The 22,514-nt window shown below is 38.5% G+C and overlaps 1 protein-coding gene across 1 annotated transcript; it reads left to right on the top strand.

The window, feature by feature from the left end:
* The first annotated feature begins 471 nt into the window (after positions 1-471).
* On the top strand, positions 472-21,388 carry pa2g4a (proliferation-associated 2G4, a). The gene is made up of 13 exons (XM_082189955.1): positions 472-668; positions 3,587-3,715; positions 3,922-4,027; positions 6,841-6,910; positions 7,296-7,388; positions 7,593-7,656; positions 11,475-11,553; positions 11,883-11,961; positions 12,079-12,212; positions 12,506-12,600; positions 12,699-12,826; positions 12,917-12,970; positions 20,030-21,388. Exons 1-13 carry the CDS (start codon positions 584-586, stop codon positions 20,090-20,092), a joined length of 1,179 nt encoding a protein of 392 aa, XP_082046081.1. The 5' UTR covers positions 472-583; the 3' UTR covers positions 20,093-21,388.
* The last annotated feature ends 1,126 nt before the right edge of the window (positions 21,389-22,514 follow it).

The following is a 22,514-nucleotide window of genomic DNA, read 5'->3' as shown; positions in this document are numbered from 1 at the left end:
TCAATTGAAAAGAAAAGTACTCTTATGTTGACAAATTAAACTTATTGTTATATTTATATATATTATATAGCCTATAATATATTTGATTATATGTCATTTTTAATGACATAAATGTAGATTTGTTCATGTTTTGTGGCATTTTCAATCCTTAAATCAACCGAAAAAGAGTGCCTTAAAAGTCTCTAAATTACATACACAGTCAGCCATAGATAGCCTACTGATTAACCTTCTTAGTGTAAAGGTTTTAAACCGTGAAATCTGTGAAAAGTCTTTAAAACTGTGAAATCTTATTGTGCATAGATAGATAGATAGATAGATAGATAGATAGATAGATAGATAGATAGATACATAGAACAAATGTAAGAAAACAATTTTGGAAAATATCCAAAAGCCTCGGTTGGCTTTTGGCGCCATCGTATATGACGACACCTCAGTTGTGGCTGCGTAGTGGGCGTGGCTACGCTGTGCGTGGAGGCTGTGGGCGGAGCCTGACGGACGGCGAGTCGCTGTGGTAGCGTGACTGATTTCTGCTGTCCGCTAAACGACGTATTGACAGAGAGACGCTTTGAGAGCCGGTGCAACTATGTCCGACGACGAACAGCAAGAGCAGACCATCGCCGAGGACTTGGTCGTGACCAAATACAAGATGGGCGGTGACATCGCCAACCGTGAGTTTGACGTTATGAGTGATGGAGGTGTTGGGTCGGTGACACGGGCCTCCACGCTGCTCTCTCGTGCATGCCATGTGTTAGGACGAGATGAGCAGCGTGGGACATCAGATCCCAGCGCTCTGACCTTATGCAATATGCAGCCGCTTAAGACCTGTTTTAAATGCATGGCTGTTCCTCCAGTGCACGTCTATAAAGCTAGTGCACTTTTTGCAGAGCTACAGTATGGAGGGACTCTTTCTGGAGCTAATGCTAGCTAGCATTAGCCCTCAGTGCATGTCAGTGGACACTTGTGGCTCTCGCATTGCCAGCTGTTAGGGGTTAGTCCTCAAAGGCATGGTATATTTGTGAGATTTCTACGTGTATATGTCCACTATTGCAGATCAATGCCTTTAGAGCTTTCCCATCCTATCTGTCAGCATGGCTTACACAGGCAGTGAACTTCATGAAGATGTTGAGGGGAATGGGGATGCTGACGGGGCTTTTGACATTATCACTCCAGAGCAGTTGGTGTCAATGACTGTAGGTCATTGTATTTTTTGCACAGTGAACTTGAATGGAAGTGCACTACTCTTTGAGCTCCATTGATGACTCTGTGATTTTGAGTTTAGCCACATTTGTCTTCTTTGCTGAGAAGAAATTGAGATGTGTTGAGAAGTTCATTCCATCATATAAGCTCAAGCACCTGTTATCTGCATATCTTCTTTGAGTTAAAGGGATAGTTCACCCAGTAATATATTCTGTCATTAATTACTCATGTTGTTCCCAACCGGTAAGATTTTCGTTCTTCTTCGGAAAACAAATAAAGATCTTTTTAATGACCTTTTAATGACCTTTCTGTACTCAGCTATGCAACTATCACTTTGACACTTCAAAAAGTTCATAAAGAGATCGTAAAACTAATCCATTTGAATCGAGTGGTTTAGTCCAAATTTTTTGAAGAGACTCGATCGTTTTATATGATGAACAGATTGAATTTAGGCTTTTATTCACATAAACATTCATCAATTCGCACATCAGTTGTGGTAAACTGAAACTCAAGCATGTTTGCTTGACGTGCGACAACCAATGAGGTTCATTCTCGTGTTACGCAGCACGTTTGAGCTTCAGCGAGAACCAATGAGGTTTGTTCTCGAGCATCAAGCAGGTTCGGTTGAGCTTCTGTTTATGTTTGCTGATCAATATGTGAATAAAAGCCTAAATTAAATCTGTTCATCATATAAGATGATTAGGGGCGGCAGTGGCTCAGTGGTTCATGTAGGTTGTCTACAAACCGGAAGGTTGGTGGTTCAATCCCCGGTTCCACCTGACCAAGTGTCAAGGTGTCCATGAGCAAGACCCCGACAAGATGGATGGCCTTGCGTGGCTGACACCGCCGTTGGTGTATGAATGAGTGAATGAATGGGTGAATGTGAGGCATGTTAAGCGCTTTGGTGGCCATGGGTCTGTTGAAAGCGCTATATAAATGCAGTCCATTTACAAAGTGTTCAATTAATATAAATAGTTTTACAATCTCTTTATGAAAGTTTTTCAAAGCGTCACAATGGTAGTTGCGTAGCTGTCTATGGAGGGTCTATGTCTCAGATTTCATCAGAAAGATCTTCATTTGTGTTCCAAAGATGAACTATCCCTTTAAGCCTCAGCCACGCAGACTTCAAGCACACACAATTTCTATGGACACAGCGACGGTTGTAATACTAACGCTCTTCTGTTGGTCACACATCGTCATGTGATATGAGTTCACATGTCAGAGTTCAACAAACTTGAACATTTAAACAGTGAAATTCACATTATCTTGCGTCTCGTGTCTCGCGTATTTGCATGTGTATGAATGGAAGTCAATAGAATGAAAAGTGTGACGGTCCTTTTATAAGTGGTTTTCAACTTCTTTTTTTCAGGACTTTGTTTTCAAGTGACGTCCCAACACAGACACAGTACAAGAACAGTTTTTTTGTTAAGTAAACAATGTCCTGAAATCTGATGTTAAAAAGTATTAAAGGGATAGTTCACCCAAAGATTAAAATTGTCATAATTTATTCACCTTCAAGTTGAACCAAAGAATTTTGGTAACCATACAGTTGATGGCACCAAATTGACTTCCATTGTATTTTTTTTTTCTACTATAGAAGTCAATGGCTACCGTCAACTGTCTGGTTACCAACACGATTTTTTTCTTCAAAAAATAATTCTGGTATTTTAATGCTTTAGTACATTAAAAAAATTACATGCAGCACTTTTTTCACCATTCACCGTATAATTTTTTTTGGTCACATGTCTTCACGTGATATGATATATTCACCAAACTTTGCATGAGCTTGTGTTTCCTGTCTCCTGCATGCATATGAATAGAAGTCAATGGAACAAAAACTGTAGTGTGACCGCCCACTTAGTTTTTTTTTTGTGTTGAATTTATATTTTTTTAAAAGATGCTGCAGTGGGCTTACACCACAATACTGTACAGTTTGATTTGAAGTGTTTCTTCTCCCTTTTAAAAGTTAATACGAAATTTTTACTATCAGAAGAAAATTCACCAAAGTGTTGATCTTGTCAGAATCCAATGTCCATTAAACATATTTTGCTGGACTGTAATGCTTCTACCCCTTTGAGAAACGTGTTAGTCTGTAGATGCTTTTGAAAAAGTAAATCCAAATGTAGTTTTAGCATTCTGAAATGTTCTCGTACGGAATCCAGCTATGTTAGTAGGGATCCCAGACTATTGGGAATTTCCAGTGAGAGCGAAAGATTTCCCCGCACAAATTTCACAGCAGGTTCAAGTTGGTCGCATAGATTCGCAAAGTAACTTCTTTGTGTGCCATGCTTCATAAATTGGTACACTATTGACAATTTTTTTCACTTGAAATTGCGCGAAATTTTTGTACCACACCTTTAGTCTCTATTTGATGTTCTTCTCTCTTTAGAGGCGTTGAGGGTGGTCATCGAGGCAGCCAAACCAGGAGTATCAGTTCTCAGCCTCTGCGAGAAAGGAGATGCTTTCATCATGGCAGAGACTGGGAAGATCTTTAAGAAGGAGAAGGACATGAAGAAAGGTAGATGTTGCTAAACGCTTGTGGTTTAGTAAGAGAGTGAGTGGGCTTTAAATTAAGAGATGTCCTATTGAGCCCATTCAGAATCGATCGGTTCAGGTTTAGTCTCCTTCAGAGAAATCTGCTGGTCTAATTTGAAATATTTCTCTCCTCACAAATTATGCAGAACTTTTATTTTGTTGAGGATTGGTGGTTGTCCTTTCTTGCAGGCATTGCGTTCCCCACCAGTGTGTCAGTCAATAACTGTGTCTGCCACTTCTCTCCCCTGAAGAGCGACCCAGACTACACGATGAAAGATGGAGATTTGGTGAAAATGTAGGCAAACCCCCCCTCCAGTTCGTCTGCGTCTGTCTGACCTCCTCATGTCTTTTCCTTCCTCTGCCCATCTTGTCTGCAGTGTTCTCCACTCTATCCCTCAGTGACATCCCAGTGCCGTCTCTGCCCCTTCCGATTGTGTCTTCCTGCTTGTTCCCTTGTTTTCTGTGTTTCACTCTGCACGTTAATGTCACACTTAATCGGTTTTAATGAAGTGTTTTAGGTAGATTCTGCAACACAATTGTTATGAAGTCTCTTTTATAGACCTTGTAGAAGCATTGGACCATTAAAGGGATAGTTCACCCAAAAAATGAAAATGTTGTCATAATTTACTCACCCTCAAGTTGTTCCAAACCTGTATGAGGTTTGTTTTCTTCTGTTGAACACAAAAGAAGATATTTTAAGATCGTTGTTATCCAGACACTTGACGGTAGCCATTGACTTCCATAGTATTTTTCCTACTGTGGAAGTCAGTGGCTACCGTCAACCAACATTCTTTAAAATATCTTCTTTTGTGTTCAACAGAAGAAAAAAACCCTCATACAGGTTTGGAACAGTTTGAGGGCGAGTTAAACTGGCCATGATTTGGCTGTCTCTGAGACAAATTTTGCAAATCCTAAAAGATTCCTCTGATCCTAGGCTATGATCTGAAGACTTTGATCGTTAGTTTGGCATGTTCACCGACAGCCGATTAATGAGCATTGTGATCACATTTTACCTCTGACAAAATTCAGAAGATTTGCCTCACAGTCCTGCTGTGTGACTTCTCTTACGACCGTCAAATTGTCATTGTTTTTCAAGACAAGCCATGACCAAAATTAACGTTAGAGATTTCTTTCAATCCCGCATGTGATGCATCTCACGGTCACAGAACGTGTCATTGATTAATGTAAAACTCCAGACGAGTTTTCTTGCGTGCGTCTGATTTGAACTCGTCTTGACTGTCGTACAGTCTGACATTAATGACAGCTGAGATCTTGCAGTGTGACATGGCTTACAGTGAGGATCATGTTCGTACAGTCTGACACGCAACGATTGTAAAGGACTATTACTGTATATATTGTACAGTGTGCGCCCGGCTTTGGTGATGACAATTTAAATTTTTGGGTGAACTATCCCTTTAAAGGACAATTCCGGTATTTAACACTTTGAGTCTATTTTGTAGTTTATTTTGGATGAACAAGAGTGGTGGACAAAGAAATTGTGACAATGGTTCCTGTCTTGACTTTTTGACTATTTTAGAATTGCCCATGACCGCTTTAGAATGGGAGTCTATGGCCATGCACAATCATGCCCTTAAAACAACCCTTAACGTTCGTTTTCAAAACTGTTCAACTCACCGAGTGGTTAGTGGTGTTCGTTGATGATTAAAAACAAATATATCGCCGCAATGTATGATTTCAATCCGTTTATTTTTCTATAGTGGAACAATTTTTTCAGATACCTCACAACCGCGTATAAACTTCCGCTCTTCGGCAACTTCCGTTGCTCTGCTCACGCTAGCCTTCTGAGAGACAGAGAACCGAGCGAAAAGACCTAAAAGACTACAACCAAATGTAAACAGCATCCTTTCCGTCTCCGGTAGCGCAGTAATATCAACGAGCAATGAGTCCTCCAACGGAAATCAATGGGATTTTACAAAATGCCAAATAAAACACGACAGAAACTGTATTTCGCTACGCTACTTGTTTTGGAACATCAACGAACACCACTAACCACTCGGTGAGTTGAACAGTTTTGAAAACGAACGTTAAGGGTTGTTTTAAGGGCATGTTTGTGCATGGCCATAGACTCCCATTCTAAAGCGGTCATGGGCAATTCTAAAATAGTCAAAAAGTCGAGACAGGAACCATTGTCAAAATTTCTTTGTCCACCACTCTTGTTCATCCAAAACAAACTACAAAATAGACTCAAAGTGTTAAATACCAGAATTGTCCTTTAAGCTTTGACTTCTACCATCAGGGGGCTAGTATCAACAAGCAGTCCTTTATTCATCTTTGAAATAAACAGTTTGTTTTCTTATTTCCTTTGTACGGCATACACCCGCACATTGCTGTTGAAAACTGGTTCAGTGCCATATCCTGTCACTATTTAAATATGTCACTAAAGGGGGTGCCAATATTACAGTTCAATAGCAATAAGCTCATAAATATACATTAATACACAAGTAAATAATACAAAAACGATGCAAATAAATTACGTATCTCAATTCGGGGTGAAATTCAAAAATAAAAATTAAACATTGAAGTGGCCATAACAGACCGTGTCATTTTAAAAATGGATTTTTTTTATTGTATTCATTTGGAGATGCTCAAAGGTTTACAGAAATGGACATTTTCACATTTCCAGGGTTCTCAAACGCCCAGGGTTCTCAACTATGATGGAAGTCGTCATAGTTTGGTAAACCTCTGTTGTGGTGAATGGAAAGTACAACAAATATATTTTTGCATTCACATTTGCTCAATTAGCAATAGAAAAATAATTCCACAATAGCGTTTCTACGGCTTTCCAAAAGGGGAAAAAAATAGCGAGAGATCGATTAAAGTGGTCAGAAGAGAGAAAGATGTACAATTTGTAAAATCAGTCCCTTGATTAGTTTTAACAGAGCGCTGTTAACTAGTTTTCTGAAGTTTAATGCCAAGATAATAAAACGCATTATAGTGTTATAGATGTACATTTTATATATATATATATATTAAAACCTTCGCTAGATTTATTATGTTCATTTTTTCGATGCTCTCTGAAAACACAGGAGTTTCATGACTTTGCTCCGGTTTCTGTTCCCTCATAAATATCTCTTATTCTCTCAACAGTGATTTAGGAGTCCATGTTGATGGCTTCATCTCCAACGTGGCACATAGCCTTGTTATTGGAGCTACCAAGGTGTGTGTGCACGCATATATACTTTTTTCCACCACTGTTTCTACAATTTTAATTTTATAAAGCTTCATGGACTTCTTAAAGTGCAATTATAAAGTATAACAAGCCTCTCTGGAATATTTCTGATTGGTCCCTTAATGGTCAAAGTTCTGAAAATGTCCCTTCCCAGGCAGCCAATTTCCTCATTCCTACATGGATATACTAGTTTATTTCACTCGTAGTTTGTTCTGTTTCCTCTACTGCTTAATAGAATAATTCAATAAAAATGTCATGTCCATGTAAGAAATGTCATGATAATTGCAACATAAACCCAGACACAAAACAAGTGACTTTTCGGTTGACTGTTCTTTATCCCCTAATTCTGTGATACCATTTTGATTTCTTTTAGGAAGCACCTGTGACGGGAAGGAAAGCTGATGTCCTCAAAGCAGCACACCTGTGTGCCGAAGCAGCTTTGCGTCTCGTCAAACCAGGCAACCAGGTTAGTACATACTTCACACTATTAAAGTGGAAAATAGATAAGGTTGGAACTCTTTAACATCTGAGACCATTAGCTATTAGCCATTAGCCAGCCCCTCAACACAAGATCGTAGAGAATAGCCAGTCTTTTATTCAAATATAGTGATGGTTTGTTTCTAATACAAAGTCTTGCATCTTCTCCATCTGCCCCATTTACTTTTTGAAGAACAATCAAGTAACTGAGGCCTGGAACAAGATTGCCCATTCATTCAAGTGCAATCCAATTGAGGGTGAGTTATTGCTATTATTTCATTTGGGATAGACCAACCACAATTCAACAGACCAGTTCCAGACTAATTCCAGTACTCACCGGGTTTGCTGAAGTGCCTCCACTATCGTTTGCCAGCATTTATCCTTTTTCACTCTGTCATGGTAGTCCCTCAAAGAAACATCATAAAGGCAGGAGTGATGTTTGCCATAGCTCTATGAACCTTTCCTCTATTGCCTAATTCCACCTAAGAGCACCAATGCCATCGTCTCTCTTTAGTTACGCCATGTTTGAAAGCGGTGTACGGAAGAGCTTCTGTGCTCCTATAGAGCGGTGCAGTTATGACATCACTTTGTTGGCCAAAACGTGGAAGCGAGTTAGCGTTTTAGCATTTCCGGCTCCATCGTCCTGAAGTCAATGGGTTTTTTGAATGGGGTTTTGGTTAAATGGCTGAAAAAAGTCTGTGGTGAACACTAGGGATGGCTGACGCGAAACAGTCGTTCCGAAGCTTTGCGAGATCCCGAAGCGCAGATGTTCGAAACACTGATCCGAAGCGTGATTCAAAACACCCATGTCACGTGACTATGGCCAAACGAAGCCTCGAATTGTTTCACTAAGTGTTTCATCAGGTGTGGTCCGCCGAATCAGCGTTTGATTGACACGGTCGGGAACAGACCACACAATCGCACATCTGTATAAAAGTGAAGAGGAGTATATTTTTGTGAGAGGAGTTGATTTTGAGATTAGCGGACTTTTGGTGATATAGTGACATAGTGCGATTTGATTAGTTATAGGCTATTTAGGCTTACATTTAAATTTACACAACACATTGACTGATAGGCTAGAGACAGACAGAGTATACATATAGTGACAAATTAATAGATACATAGATATAAATATATATAGACAGCTAGATTAATAGATAGATATAGATAGATTATAGATACATATATAAATACATAGATAGATTATAGATAGATATAGATACATATTATATCTAGATACATATATAGGTACATATCTAGATACATATCTAGATACATAGATAGATTATAGATACATAGATAGATTCATATAGATAGATAGATTTGGATAGATAGATAAAATGGAGGCTCCCCAGAAGAGATGCCGTACATCTGTGGTGTGGGAGCATTTCCGTTTAGAAACCCCAAATAAAGTGAGATGTGTGTGTGATCGGCAGCTAGCCTACTGCAACAATACATCATCCATGATGCGCCATTTGAGGAGAATTTGAAATTTGTGTATTTGCCCAGAACTCATGATCCACTAACTTACTGGAAAGAGAGAGCAGTAATCTTTCCTCATTTGTATGTCCTTGCTAAAAAATATATTTGCACGTCAGCAACAAGTGTCCCTTGTGAGAGGATTTTTTCAAAGGCTGGAGAAATTAACTGTAAAAAAAGAAGTAGGCTAAGTCCTTCCACAGCAGAGAAATTAATATTTTTTAATAAAAATCTCAAAAAAAGTGAGACATTGTGGCTTGATTTCTTTTATTAATATTCATTTTGCAGGACCAAAATAACATTATGCACAGTGAGGAGCCTATAGGTCACAAGCTTCACATATTAGAAAAATACAATAATAAAAAAACAACACATTATTTTAATGGCTCGTCAAGGTTATTTCAGATCAACACCTGCAAGTGACCACTAGGGGTCATCGTTGAGACGGGTGTTGGATTGATTCGAAGCCTCGAAACAATATGGAACATTTGCTTCAACTGTTTCATTGCTTCATGAAGCCTCGATCTGCCCACCACTAGTGAACACAAGCTCAAGACACTTTCACGTTTTATTCTACGACAGGGGTGCCCAATCCTGCTCCTGTCTATCGACTGTCCTGCACAGTTCATCTCCAACCCTAATCAAACACACCTGAAGCAACCAATTAATGTCTTCAGGATCAATTGAAAATTATAGTCAGGTGTGTTTGATTAGGGTTGGAGATTAACTGTGCAGGACAGTCGATCGGCAGGAGCAGGATTGGGCACCCCTGTTCTACGACATAAAATACATCAGTATTACCCCACTCGTGATTCTTTTTAAACTGTTATGTGTCTTGAAAAATGCGGTTGCTAACAAGTGGCTAAATGGGACTACAGAGGCTGTCGAGGAGATTAAACGTCACCACGCCGAACTGGTAAACTCAGTCCACTTTTACGGTCTCGTTATGCTTATAACTGAGCTCTTATGAACTATTCTAACTTAAACCTTCTGGGAAAATGTTTTTAGATAAAAACTGAAAGAGTTGTCGGAAGCTTAGTGATGGTGACGTTGAAGTCGTGGGACCGTGGTGTAGTTCGTTTATAGACTACCTTTAGCTTTTTACTCCTGGCGACGGCATTCAGGCTTCAGAATTCATAAAAGTTGTGTTCATCTGTGATATTTATCTCGATGGACAAAACGCGTAAGTATCATAAACTTTTGTTGATCAAATTTTTATTTAGCGATAATCTAAAAGCCTATGGGAAAATCCTATTGGGTTTTTGTCAAGGGAACCATTGTGATGCTAACTGCCGGTTGGCCTACAAAGTGACGTCATACCTGCTCTATTGTCAGTGCCACAGATGTGACTTATCTAACATACTAGTAGGGCTGTGCAATTAATTGAATTTCGATTTCGGCTCCCAACGATAACCAAAATAGTACAATCAAGTAAAAACGATTATTTTGCCATGTTCTGTTTTGAAAGAACGCTCTAATTTTGTCTTGTGTTCTGAATGAGGCGCACGCGCACATCGCCCCTCCCGAAGCCATAAACTCTCTCAGCTTGAATGTTTAAACTGATAAGACTTAAAAGAGGTGAAAATTATCAACTTTAGTTACGATGCAATGCTGGCCCGATTGTGCAAGTGACAATTCCGTCATGTCCCGACTCCTAAACACGAGAGTGTAGTTTGAGAGAAGACGCAGCACCGCTGAACACTCACGTGGTTTGTGAAATTGCGTCTTGGAGAAAGTTTTAAAATGATTGATTTGATTTTATAATCTGTGTGGATTAATTTAGGCTACACATACAATCTACACGCTAAAGTGAATCAATGTTTGCGGGGGAATTTTCCGCGTTATAGCCTAAGTGGTAGACCTGCGGGAATTATTAAAATACTCATTGAAGTATTATCTGTTATATTATTTATTTTAATAGTTCAAAAAGTACAATCAATGTTCAAATAAGTCCCAAAGTCATGTGAAATAATCGTGATTATGATTTTTTCTATAATCGAGCAGCCCTACATACTAGTCTTTCTGATGGGACGCTGTAAAGCGTTGCAGACGTGGCGTCGGATGTCATCCACTATGACACTATACGAGATAAAATGATCATGCCCATTGTCGTTTTATGAATCACCACGACAAATGGATCGTGCCAAAATCGGCCTGATATCATGTAGTCTAAATTGTGAAGTTAATGAAACCTGGGATTTTTTACAAATGTTTTCCTTGGTTGGGTTCTGGATTCCACACATCCATAACTTGATGCTTCAAAAAGTTCATAAAGAGATCATAAAAGTAATCCAAATGAATTGAGAGGTTAATCCAAGTCTTCTGAACACACAATTGATGAACAGATATAACATTCACATATAAACATTGATCAACACGCATACAATAGAGCACATCAAATATGATAAATGGAAGTTCAAACATGTTTCATTTTTTGCTGAACTAACCCGTTAATCACATTTAATCACACAAAACATGAAAGCCAAGCAATTCAAAGTACCTGCAGAAGCCAATATGAATATCTGACTGTGATTTGCCCATTGTTCATTGAAGCATGTGCCATTATTCACAGTTTTCCTCTTTTGCTCATGGATAGGTATGCTGTCCCATCAACTAAAGCAACATGTTATTGATGGAGAGAAGACCATTATCCAGAACCCTACAGATCAACAACGGTATAAAACAAAACAGAATATTGTTCCTTTATTTTCTCAAATAAGCAGGTGTTTATGCCACATAGACATAGTTTTTAATTTTTGGGGGGAAATTGATCAACAAAATGGTTTACTTGCAGTATCAGCTTGTAAAGGTGGGATAAGTATTTTAATATTATTAAAAATTGCTGTTTATCTGTAAGATTTTTGCCTGTTGGATGAAATCTTGTGGACAGTTTCGGGCTAGGCTCCTTTGACTTCAGAAAGCAAGCAACCACATAGCAACAAATTAAATGCCACTCAGAACTTTTTGCAGCAAAATTTGCAAGCACGTGTTTGTCTCATAACAGGAAGGACCATGAGAAGGCAGAGTTTGAGGTTCATGAAGTTTATGCCGTGGATGTGCTGATCAGCACAGGAGAGGGGAAGGTAAGTGATACCCACACTATACGAACGACACCTGCCATTGTAAATCTTGATCGTAATCCCATAGATCTCAAACAATGGAAACAAATGGACATTTAGTCTGAATGATCTTTCCCATAGGCAAGAGATGGAGGTCAGAGGACAACCATCTACAAACGGGACCCCAGTAAGCAGTATGGGCTGAAGATGAAGACCTCCAGAATGTTCTTCAGTGAGGTGGAGAGACGCTTTGACGCTATGCCCTTCACTCTTAGGTGGGCAAAATCATTCTTCAGTCCTTAGGTTCATAACTTGGCTAAATCATGTTGCTAGCAAAGAGGTGCACCTGCATTAGATAGTCTGTTCCTGAATGAATGAAGCAGGTGATGTACAGAACGCTGTGAGAACTTTCGGGAACAATGTTCTGGAGTTTTTGATAATGTGCTCTATATTTGTAATTGTATTGGCACATGAGAATGCTAGAAGAATGAATTTAAAACTTGGTGGATAGATCGATGGTTAAGAATTCATGGCAGTTTGGTTGTAAAGACTTCTTTGCGTCCGACAGGGCATTTGAGGATGAAGGGAAAGCTCGTTTGGGAGTGGTAGAGTGCGCTAAACACGAGCTTCTGCAGCCTTTTACTGTACTGAATGAAAAAGAAGGTCAGTCTCATTATCATTGCACCATTTTCCCCTGTTTTATCCCTTTTCTTTACCTGCTCAAATGATAAATCCCTCTTTCCACTTGTATCTCTATTTAGGTGAATTCGTGGCACAGTTTAAGTTCACAGTGCTGCTGATGGCCAATGGGCCCTTGAGAATCACCAGTGGACCATTTGAACCAGAACTCTACAAGTCTGAACAAGATGTTCAAGATCCTGAACTGAAGGTAATGTTAGACCAATATAATCTGTTTAAAATGTATATTAAATAGGTTTCTCCTAGCTTGATGTTTTGGTTTCTTCTCTGTCATTTTCAGTCTCTGATCCAGAGTTCTGCAAGTCGCAAAGCACAGAAGAAGAAGAAAAAGAAGGTGAGGCCTCATCATGTTTCCATCATGAATTTTTCTTCTTTAGTAATATGTCCTAAATGCTCTTTTCAATACAATGAAAAATGAACGGGGACAGATGCTGTCAAGAGCCAAAAATGCACCATTAAAGCTCCACAAGGTAGTCCAGATGTCTTGTGTGCTAAATCTTTAGAAGCCAAACAACAGCGGTATGGAAGCTTTGAGGAACAAAACAAACATTTAAAAGATGTTTATACATCGACAATCTCCACGTCTGTTCTAGATCTACAGATCATACTAGATTTACTAGATCACTTCTGCAAAAAACTAGGTATAACATACACAGGAATTTTCAGCAAATAACTTATTTCATTGTTTCCCCCACAAAGCTATTATATGCAGGCATGAAAACAGGTCAGGGGTAAAAAAGGTGAGAAGGATGCGGCAGCAAAAAATCCAATCCAATCAACTTATATATATATATATATATATATATATATATATATATATATATATATATATATATATATATATATATATAGTGCTTTTTAATGTTAAATTCATCAATCTGGTGAAAATTAAACAAAGAAAAATTATTTTAGTTACAGTGTCTGTCTACATTACTACTACATAATAATAGTTATAATATTAATCCCATGATAGTAATAGCCATATATTGTAAAACAAATGCACTGAAAAATAAAGGAAACTTTCATAATTAGTTTTGTACTAATTTCTATACTTGAAAGAGTATATTTCTATACTTCACATTAAAGGTGTGATTGGGCTAGCCCAGTGTCAATCAAGAAAAGAACCAAATGGGCCGCTGATCTACGTGTTTCATGGGGTGTCAGAAAACAAAAAAACTAACGCTGACTTTTTATTGACCAATGCATTACACACTAACCCAGCGCCGCCAATTAAGCAAAACAAAACGAATGGGCCGCCGATGTACGAGTTTTATGGGCCGTTAAGACAAAAAACGAAACAAAAAAGTATGAGATGTATCGGCCCAAAAAGCACGTCGGCCCACCGGGAATCTCCCGGTAGTCCCGATGGCATTAGCCTAAATGCCTGGACGTCACACAAAACAAAATCCTACCTGTAGCCTTTCACCATCCACTTATTTAGCTGCTGTTGCATCAATTGACATGCCATCTCCTTTCCTCTCTTTCTTTTTCTATGTTTAGCCCCCGACAGCTTTTTTGCATTATCCATCTTTTTCGACGACAACTCACTACTCGTTCCTGCTCGCTCAGCGCTCGCGGCGCCCGCGCCCGCTCGCGATATTATCCCGCCCTCTTCTATGTCAAAATTTAAAATAATGACATTGGCAACATCGCTGTCTGTATCTGACAGGACATTTAACATTGTAAGCTAACTTACCTCAGGCTTGCTTTCCGACGTGCGGTTCTTTGTTCGGCAGTGTGTCATCAGACTCGCGGTGTTAAAGACTTTGAAAACAATTCTGCCCTACTCTGACTCGGATTGGCTGTCAGGTTTCGGCATTAGGAATGATGATTGGTTTTTTAAAGCTGCTAAGTTTATGGTAACTATAGAGATATAGGGATATAGCGGGTAAATGCTGGCCACGACCCCCCCCCCCCCCAATAAATATTTTCTCATCGGATCTGCACAAATCACGTAGGTGACCCATTTTGGTTTTAAAACGGCGAATTTCGCCGAAAGGTGAGGAGTTTTCATGCCTGTATATGGCTTCATGTAACTTAGAATATGGCCTGCAAGTTGTATGGATTAAGGCAGTGGTTCTCAACTGGCTTGGCCACGGGACTAAGTTTTTTTGTTGTTGACCTAACTCCTTAAAAAATATACATTTTTAATAATATCTATTTTTTAAATATAAAATATTAGCTTTTTTAAAAACCAAGCCAATTTATTTCACAAAAATGGTTGACACACAACCAGTGTTGTTTTTGGCAGCCCTTTTAGTTTTAGTCTTAAGGCCATTGCACACTGAGTCCGAAATTCGCATCCGAAATTTTCGCACGTAAAAAAAAAAATTCGACCTCACGTTATGTCAATCTCGCTTGCACACTGTCTACGAAACTTTCGTCCGTAATAAAAAAAATTCGGATCGGGTTCGATTTTCTGCGTTTTTCGCATCCACAGCCAGTATTTTGAGAGGTTTTTTGACAATTCAAAGCCACCGTACAAGCGAACGACAAAATCCAGAGTGGCGTCTGACCATAGACAGTAACGTTATATAAACGCGTCTGACAAGTGTCTGTCACACTCCAGCCGTGTTGTGTGTGTCCATACTAGACATACTGCCATCTGTTCAGGATCGATTGGTTCACGGAAATTGGTGGTCTTCTTTTTAATATGCTAGCAAAGCATCAAACTGTTCCACTGACATTCTGAGGTAAATTTTGAATCGCTCGGGATAATTTCGCAACTTCTTGATAAGGAGGTGAAACTCTCCTTCCTCTCGGCGCAATCTCAGGATTGGATGGACCCAATATTTCCTCTTTCTTTTTCTCTTTTTAAGGAGAAAGAGGGCAACAAAATCATCCTCACTGCTTGACGAATCCAATTTGAATTTTTTGCGTTTTTTTCCGCAAAGGTTTAATAAATACGCATCGGACTCAGTGTGCAAGGTTTCTGTGCGTGACGAATTTTAAGGCTGACGAACACGAAAAAACGCATACGAAAATTTCGGACTCAGTGTGCAATGGCCTTTAGTCTTAGTCTTTTGGACGAAAATGCTTTTTAGTTTTAGTCACATTTTAGTCACTTATAAACTTGATAGTTTTAGTCAAGTTTTAGTCGACGAAAACGCAAAAAGGTTTTAGTCAAGTTTTAGTCAATTTTTGTAAAAAAAAAAAAAAAAGTAGTCTTTAACAAATTAATTTAGGTTAAAAAGTATTGGAAATGGGCTTAGGTTTGACAGGTTGTACTGTAGCAAGTGTTGCAATTCATAAAACAACAGTTAACCTTAAAACCTTTGCATAATAAACTAGACTTTCTCATTGATGGAGATGCAGTGCTGCCAAGCTGTACTTCATTGTTGCATTGGGCAGAAACCTTTTATCCCCATATTTCAAGATATATTTTTTCCATGAATTGATGCTCTTCTAAAATTTCAGCACATTGGCTATTTTCACCAGTAATCACAGTAATAAAGGAATGGTTTACAGTTTAAACAGCAAAAAACTTTGAGCTACTACAACATTACACACAGATAAAGTGGTAACATGGAATCACTGTTTTACTAAAAAAAAGCCAGGAATAAAAACGTTCTTACTTTGGCAATTGTGGCTTTTTTATATAATTAGTTAAATAATAATTTATGTTATAATCTAAGTTATATAATTATATATTACTTTGTACCAATTAGCCCACTAAACTAATGCTCGGACACACTCGGTCTCTCTCGCGTACGCTCGGTCTCTCTCGCGCGCAGACACACTCGGTCTCTCGCGCGCAGACACACTCGGTCTCTCGCGCGCACTTTCGGTCTCTCTCGCGCGCAGACACACTCGGTCTCTCGCGCGCACTTTCGGTCTCTCTCGCGCGCAGACACACTCGGTCTCTCGCGCGCACTTTCGGTCTCTCTCGCGCACTGTCGCTCGCTCGCGCAGTTCGTTTCGCTTTTGTCCAGTCCGCCGCCTCATATCGAAGATGTGTGGCGACTCGTGACTAGCCGCAGCCGCAGGTGTGTTGTTGTTGTGTGGAATCTGGTGCGCGGCATAGGCAGCCGGGTGGTGGGCGTACCCAAAACAAGGATAGGAAGCTGCAGCATTGCTGATACTTTTTTTTTTTTAGCTCAAAACAGACAGATTTCACGCAAATTAGGCAGAAATGACATGCATTGTGAACGTCAGACTTATAATCATTTTCGTTCCGTCTCGTCTCGTCAACGAAAACTCGAAAACGTCTCGTCATGTTTTAGTCACCTTAGAGCCATTTTTAGCTAGTCATCGTCGCGTTATCGTCATAAAAAAAAGGTGCGTCAACGAAATCATTTCGTTATCGTCATCGTTGACGAAAACAACATTGCACACAACTACATCCCACTTTACTTATGATGAACAAGCTGTGTATGGTAAGGCTATAAAATAGCAGTCCCAAAATATTTTTTGTTAATACAGTAAAGTTAGTAAGTTGGTACGAGCCACCACAGTCATTTAAAAATAAACAAAATAACACTGTGAAAATAAATGGACATTTTTGGGTTACGGAAACAACAGTTACCATGGTAAATAAATGCACAATACTAACATGAATTGTTAATGAAATGTATGGAAACTGCTCCTGATGAATACAGTACCTGCATGCGAATCTTTACAGCTAACAAACGAAGTACAATTTATAATTTATTGGTACTTTTTGATAATTTCATCACTTGCTAATTGACAACATAACTACGACGTTGCATGCTCGTAATTTCTTTTGCGCTTTATTTATAGTGAAGTGATATACAGCGCGTGCCGCCACATTTGCGCGTGCAATTGAAGAGCGTGCGTGCTACGAGCACAGTATAACGGCTGACAGGAAATATTTCACTTTTCTGAGGTGAGAGACTTTTATTAACGTTAGAATAATGACACTGACATATAGGGGTTGCACGACTACTGATTTCTGCTAGTCGATTCCTTATCAAAACAATACTCGAGTTACTCGACTACTCGTGGTTCATGCTACTTTAAATGAAAAGACATGAAATAGCTAGATCTTATCAATAAACATTTATTAATTCATAGCCTAATGCAACAATTACATAAGTAAACTCTCAAAACATTATAATTATGACATTTCATTTTTAAATTTTCATGTAACAGTCTAAAGCCAAATAAATAGCCGTTCTTGCCTTTCATTTCAGACGTCTGCTTCTAGGGGCCGTTCACATATCGCGTCTTTTTCGCGCTCAAGGTCGTTATTTCAAATGTAGGCGCGGCGAGCGCGCTCATATGGAAACAACGTGGTGCGCTAGTTTTTCCAGGCGGGTTTTTCCTTCTCATCTCCAGAAATATATCTAGTAGTAAAGCTAATGCAAGGGCTAGAAATCAATTAATCCTTTGCTGATACTTCTTCATCGTCATCATGGAGAGCGCAGTTCACGGTTGCATAGCACCGACAGACGCCATGGGAGCGCGAGCGCTTGTAGGAGACAGCGGCCGCGCTTTCCACACGTTTTTAAACGCAATATGTGAACGGCCTCTTGCAGAGTTGGCCAATTACAATATTTTTGTCATCCTTGATGAAATACTTCCACACATCTGACGTGTGGCGTCTGTTGGTGACGTTCGCCATTTTTAATTCATTTATGGTTAATGGACGCTCGAGTAGTCGATTGTTTCCGACAGCGTCGACTAGTGGTTGAAGTAGTCGATCTATCGACTACTCGACTAGTCTATGCAAGCCCAGTGACATATAACGTCTAATCTGACCGCAGATAAAAATCAGGCACGTTTTTCTCTGACAGAAGTGTCGACTGCGACCCACCAGTTGAGAAACACTGGATTAAGGCAATAATGTGGGAAATATGACCAAAATCTTACCAGTAAACCACAGCAATTAGAAACTACCTAATACAAGTAAAATATTCTCAAGTAATTAAAGAAATAGTTCACCCAAAAATGAAAATTAGCCCATGATTTACTCACCCTGAAGCCATCCTAGGTGTATATGACGTTCTTCTTTCAGACGAATACAATCGGAGTACACTCTCATTATCAAGCTTGGAAGAGCCAGGACATTTTTTTTATATAACTCCCATTGTATTCGTCTGAAAGAAGAATGTCATATACACCTAGGATGGCTTCAGGGTGAGTAAATCATGGGCTAATTTCCATTTTTGGGTGAACTATCCCTTTAAGTAATCAAGTAAACAGTCAGTAATAAAATTAGAACTAATAAACAAACTACAACAGGGCATATAAAAAAATAAAATAAAATAAAAAGATACAGATGCAAAGTTTAAGTAGGCTACTGGTAGTTTTTCCCCCTGTTGTTGTTAGATTGACATTAATATTAGTATATGATATTTGTCCTGTATTTGATTGTTCATGGGCAATAACAATAAGTCTAGAAATAGAAACACATTGATTTCGGTATACTCGTGCGAGCGCTGACAGGCGGCAAACACACACAGAATCCGCAGCCAGTCTGAGTTCGGTCAGTGTGTCACTACCAAATTGAGTTCGTGTATACAGCGCTTTTATTAACCTTTTTTTTTTTTTTTTTTTTGCTATCAGGCATATCATACTTCTTATTTGGTCATTCATCCACCTCGAGTAATTTCTGCCCGTTCCTTGGCATTTATGGGCATCTATATTTCACACAGACCATGATGCACATGCACAACGTCTGTATCCTCGTGAAAATAATGCATTACAGCTTTAAATAAATACATATGTAGATAATATTATCAATTATTTTTGTGATTAAAATCATTTTTGAAATGACAAATTATGCAGGATTGCCAAAAAAAGAGAAAAACTGGAGGGACCGACTTCAAGACCTGATGCACTGATCCATTATACTGTTACACATGCATTTTCTTTCTCATTTATTTATGTTCACTTAAAACATAACTGACTGTGTTTACGTGAATACTCGCCAAGACTGGCATTTTTAAATGATTTTGTGTGTATTTGACTGTTTAAGCGCAATAAGCGCCAAAAACAAACTCAATTTAATACTGAGAGGCGGCTTTTAGGTGCGCGCACTTCGGGTATAAGCGCAAAATCTGCGGGAATGAGTAAAATGATGCGCAATCCCATGTCGAAATTCAAGCACTGCTGAAATCCACCTGCATTTGGCGGGTGTTAATGTCAAATATAATGTTATAGTTTATCATTACAGTTATTGTCATTGGTGTGAACCGGCCTTTAGCCTTATGATGCTTTTGTCATTATGGTGCTGACTGTCCCCATTCATTTTAATTATGTGAAAATAGCATCAGCCTGATGACAGCCATGTCGGTATAAAGCGACTTGAATTTTATGGGTGCACTGTAACCTTTTTGTTAGATCATTTTGGTTAGTTTACATAACTGACTACATCATCAGTCAATTGTCTCTTGATTCACTTCTCTGTCTGCTGTATTGTCTGTTACAGGCCTCTAAAACTGCAGAAACTGCTACAGGCCAACCAGCTGAGAATGAAGTTGCAGCCAAATAGAAGCGACACAACTTCACTCTCTCATGAAACCCCCGAAGAGCAAAAACTTCAACATTTCACTCTTGCCCCTACTGTTTTAACCTCTTCTTTAACAAATGTTTAATCAAGAGTCAGTGTTAAAGCCTTGTTTAAACATTTTTGCCTTCCCCTGTAATGGAGAAATTAGATTTGGACTCCAAGCGAGTGCAACAAATTTGTACTTTCATAATGAATCTATTTACTCTTTTGAAGCACTCAATTTACATTTCAACTGGAACGCAATGCCTTTTTCAAAATGTAATTAAAAAAAACTTCGCAATTCTTTTGTAGAGTTGCGTTTTTCACATGTACTGAATTGAAGTACACATGACTGTTTGAAATGCTTTGTTTGGCCCAAAGGTTCATTTGAAACTGCATTACACTAGATTAGATTAAGTGGTTTGGAGAAATAAACGAATTCGATATGCAGCTGTTTCTCAGGGTTCCGAAGAAAAAAAACGAAATCTCCCTTATCTGAGAAGTAGTTTTGTACAAGTAGGATTGAGAGCACATCCATGGAGAATTTCATGGCTTGCCGTGGCTTTAGAATTGGATTTCGATGTACAGAATTCCTAAGCAGTCTTGTGAAGCTATTGTGTCTCACAAAAGGGAAGATCATGTCTTTTTTCTAACATTTCATGCTTCGTATGTGCATCTGAAGACGACTCTTTAAACGTTAGGGAGTTTTTTTGTTCATGTCCTTTTATTCACGGTTTGGTGTGTTTAATTATCTTTTGTTGATGCAGGGAGATTTTCCAAACAAATTTTAAGATGTATTCAAATTAATATTAAAAAGTCAGATTTATTAGGTGTTTGGTTGAAGGTCTGATCCAAAATACACTAAAGCTACTTCTACCCCCTGAAGCGGGTTATAACTTCCACTTGCTAAGGGCCATCATCACTTTATCTTTACTTTTACAAAGCAATAGAGTGTCTGTTTGACTGAATATTCAGATCAAAACTAGGCTCGGACTAGATTGAGAAGCTTTCCAAGCATTATCTTACAATCCTGTCAGTGCAGTTATTTCAAGAGAGTCAATGAAGCAGCTCTAGAGCATTTCTGGATCAGCCCTGTTATTTGGGGTTTAGTTGAGGTTGGCTCAGTAGATCTTTTGAAATGTTGGTTATTGTGACTTTTTGTTCTGTTTCCAGATTGTAAAGGTTTATATGGGAGAGGAGGTTGGAGGTTTGGAATCGACACAATCTTGTTTTTGTAGTACGAACCATCATATGGGACTATTTTACAACTAATGAAATAAAACATAACTTTGAATAGAATTTCTTTAAGATTGTCATCATTGTAAGAAATTACACTATGCCATGCCTTTGCATCGTTGGTGTTCTAGGATTGTTTCATTTGAATTCCAACTTCTATGGAAAGTTATGAATAAGACATTTAAATGGAAAGTTCACCCAAAAAAAGGAAAATTCTGTAATCATTTACTCACCCTTATGTTGTTCCAAACCTGTATGAGTTTCTTTCTTCTGTTAAACACAAAAGAAGATATTTTAAAGAATGATGGTAACCAGACAGTTGACAGCCGCCATTGACTTCCAAAGTCTGGAAGTCAACGGTGGAAACTCGTACACAAAAGAAACTCGTACAACTTTTTTAATTTTTGGATGAACGATCCCTTTAAGTTAATTTATGTTCAATAGCAGTAGGTGAATGTAATAGCTCTAAGATAAAATAACAGGAAGTTTTGGGAGGTTTGTGTCGATGTACTATATATAAACCAGGTAATTACATATCTACCGATTTAACAATCTCCAGCCAAAAGAAAAATGGAAACTTTGAATGGTAGATTTATTTATATAAATAGCAACAGGGGGCGCTGTGCGGGCCAGACTAGCAGATGATTCAGATCCATGCTCATGTTCATTTTTTAGATCCTTGGTCCAAAATAACTTTGTTTAATAGGGACAGAAACATCAAAATCGATAAATACGATTTTTTTTTTAAATCTTTTATCTTTGACATGTGGTACATCTTGGATTTAATAATTTGCAATTAAAATGTCAGTGAGGAAATGTATTGATAAATTTATCCTTAAAAATGCCTTATCCTTTTAAAAAAAAAACAACCGAATCATAGTTTGGAGTTGTATCTTTTAATTTAAACGAATCAATGATTCTGAACAACTGGATTCGAACCGAGAGCTTGGGACTGTCCCCGTACGAAAATTAACCATGGTTTTATTATAGTAAAAGAGAAATAACCATGTTTTTTTGTTTTTTGGACGGATGGATTACCATTTGTAACCACAATTTTACAACAAATACCATGGCTAATCTATGGTTAGTGCAGCAAAACCATGGTTAATTTGTGGTTACCATGGTTTAACTGTAATCATGTTTTTATTTAATTTTTTATTTGAAGTAAAAAATATGTTTTTTTTTATAT

Source organism: Leuciscus leuciscus, assembly GCF_965113295.1.
Source record: "Leuciscus leuciscus genome assembly, chromosome: 14".
Lineage (NCBI taxonomy): Eukaryota > Metazoa > Chordata > Actinopteri > Cypriniformes > Leuciscidae > Leuciscus > Leuciscus leuciscus.
The sequence above is the reverse complement of the archived record's forward strand: the minus strand, read 5'-3'. Positions and strand labels throughout refer to the sequence as shown.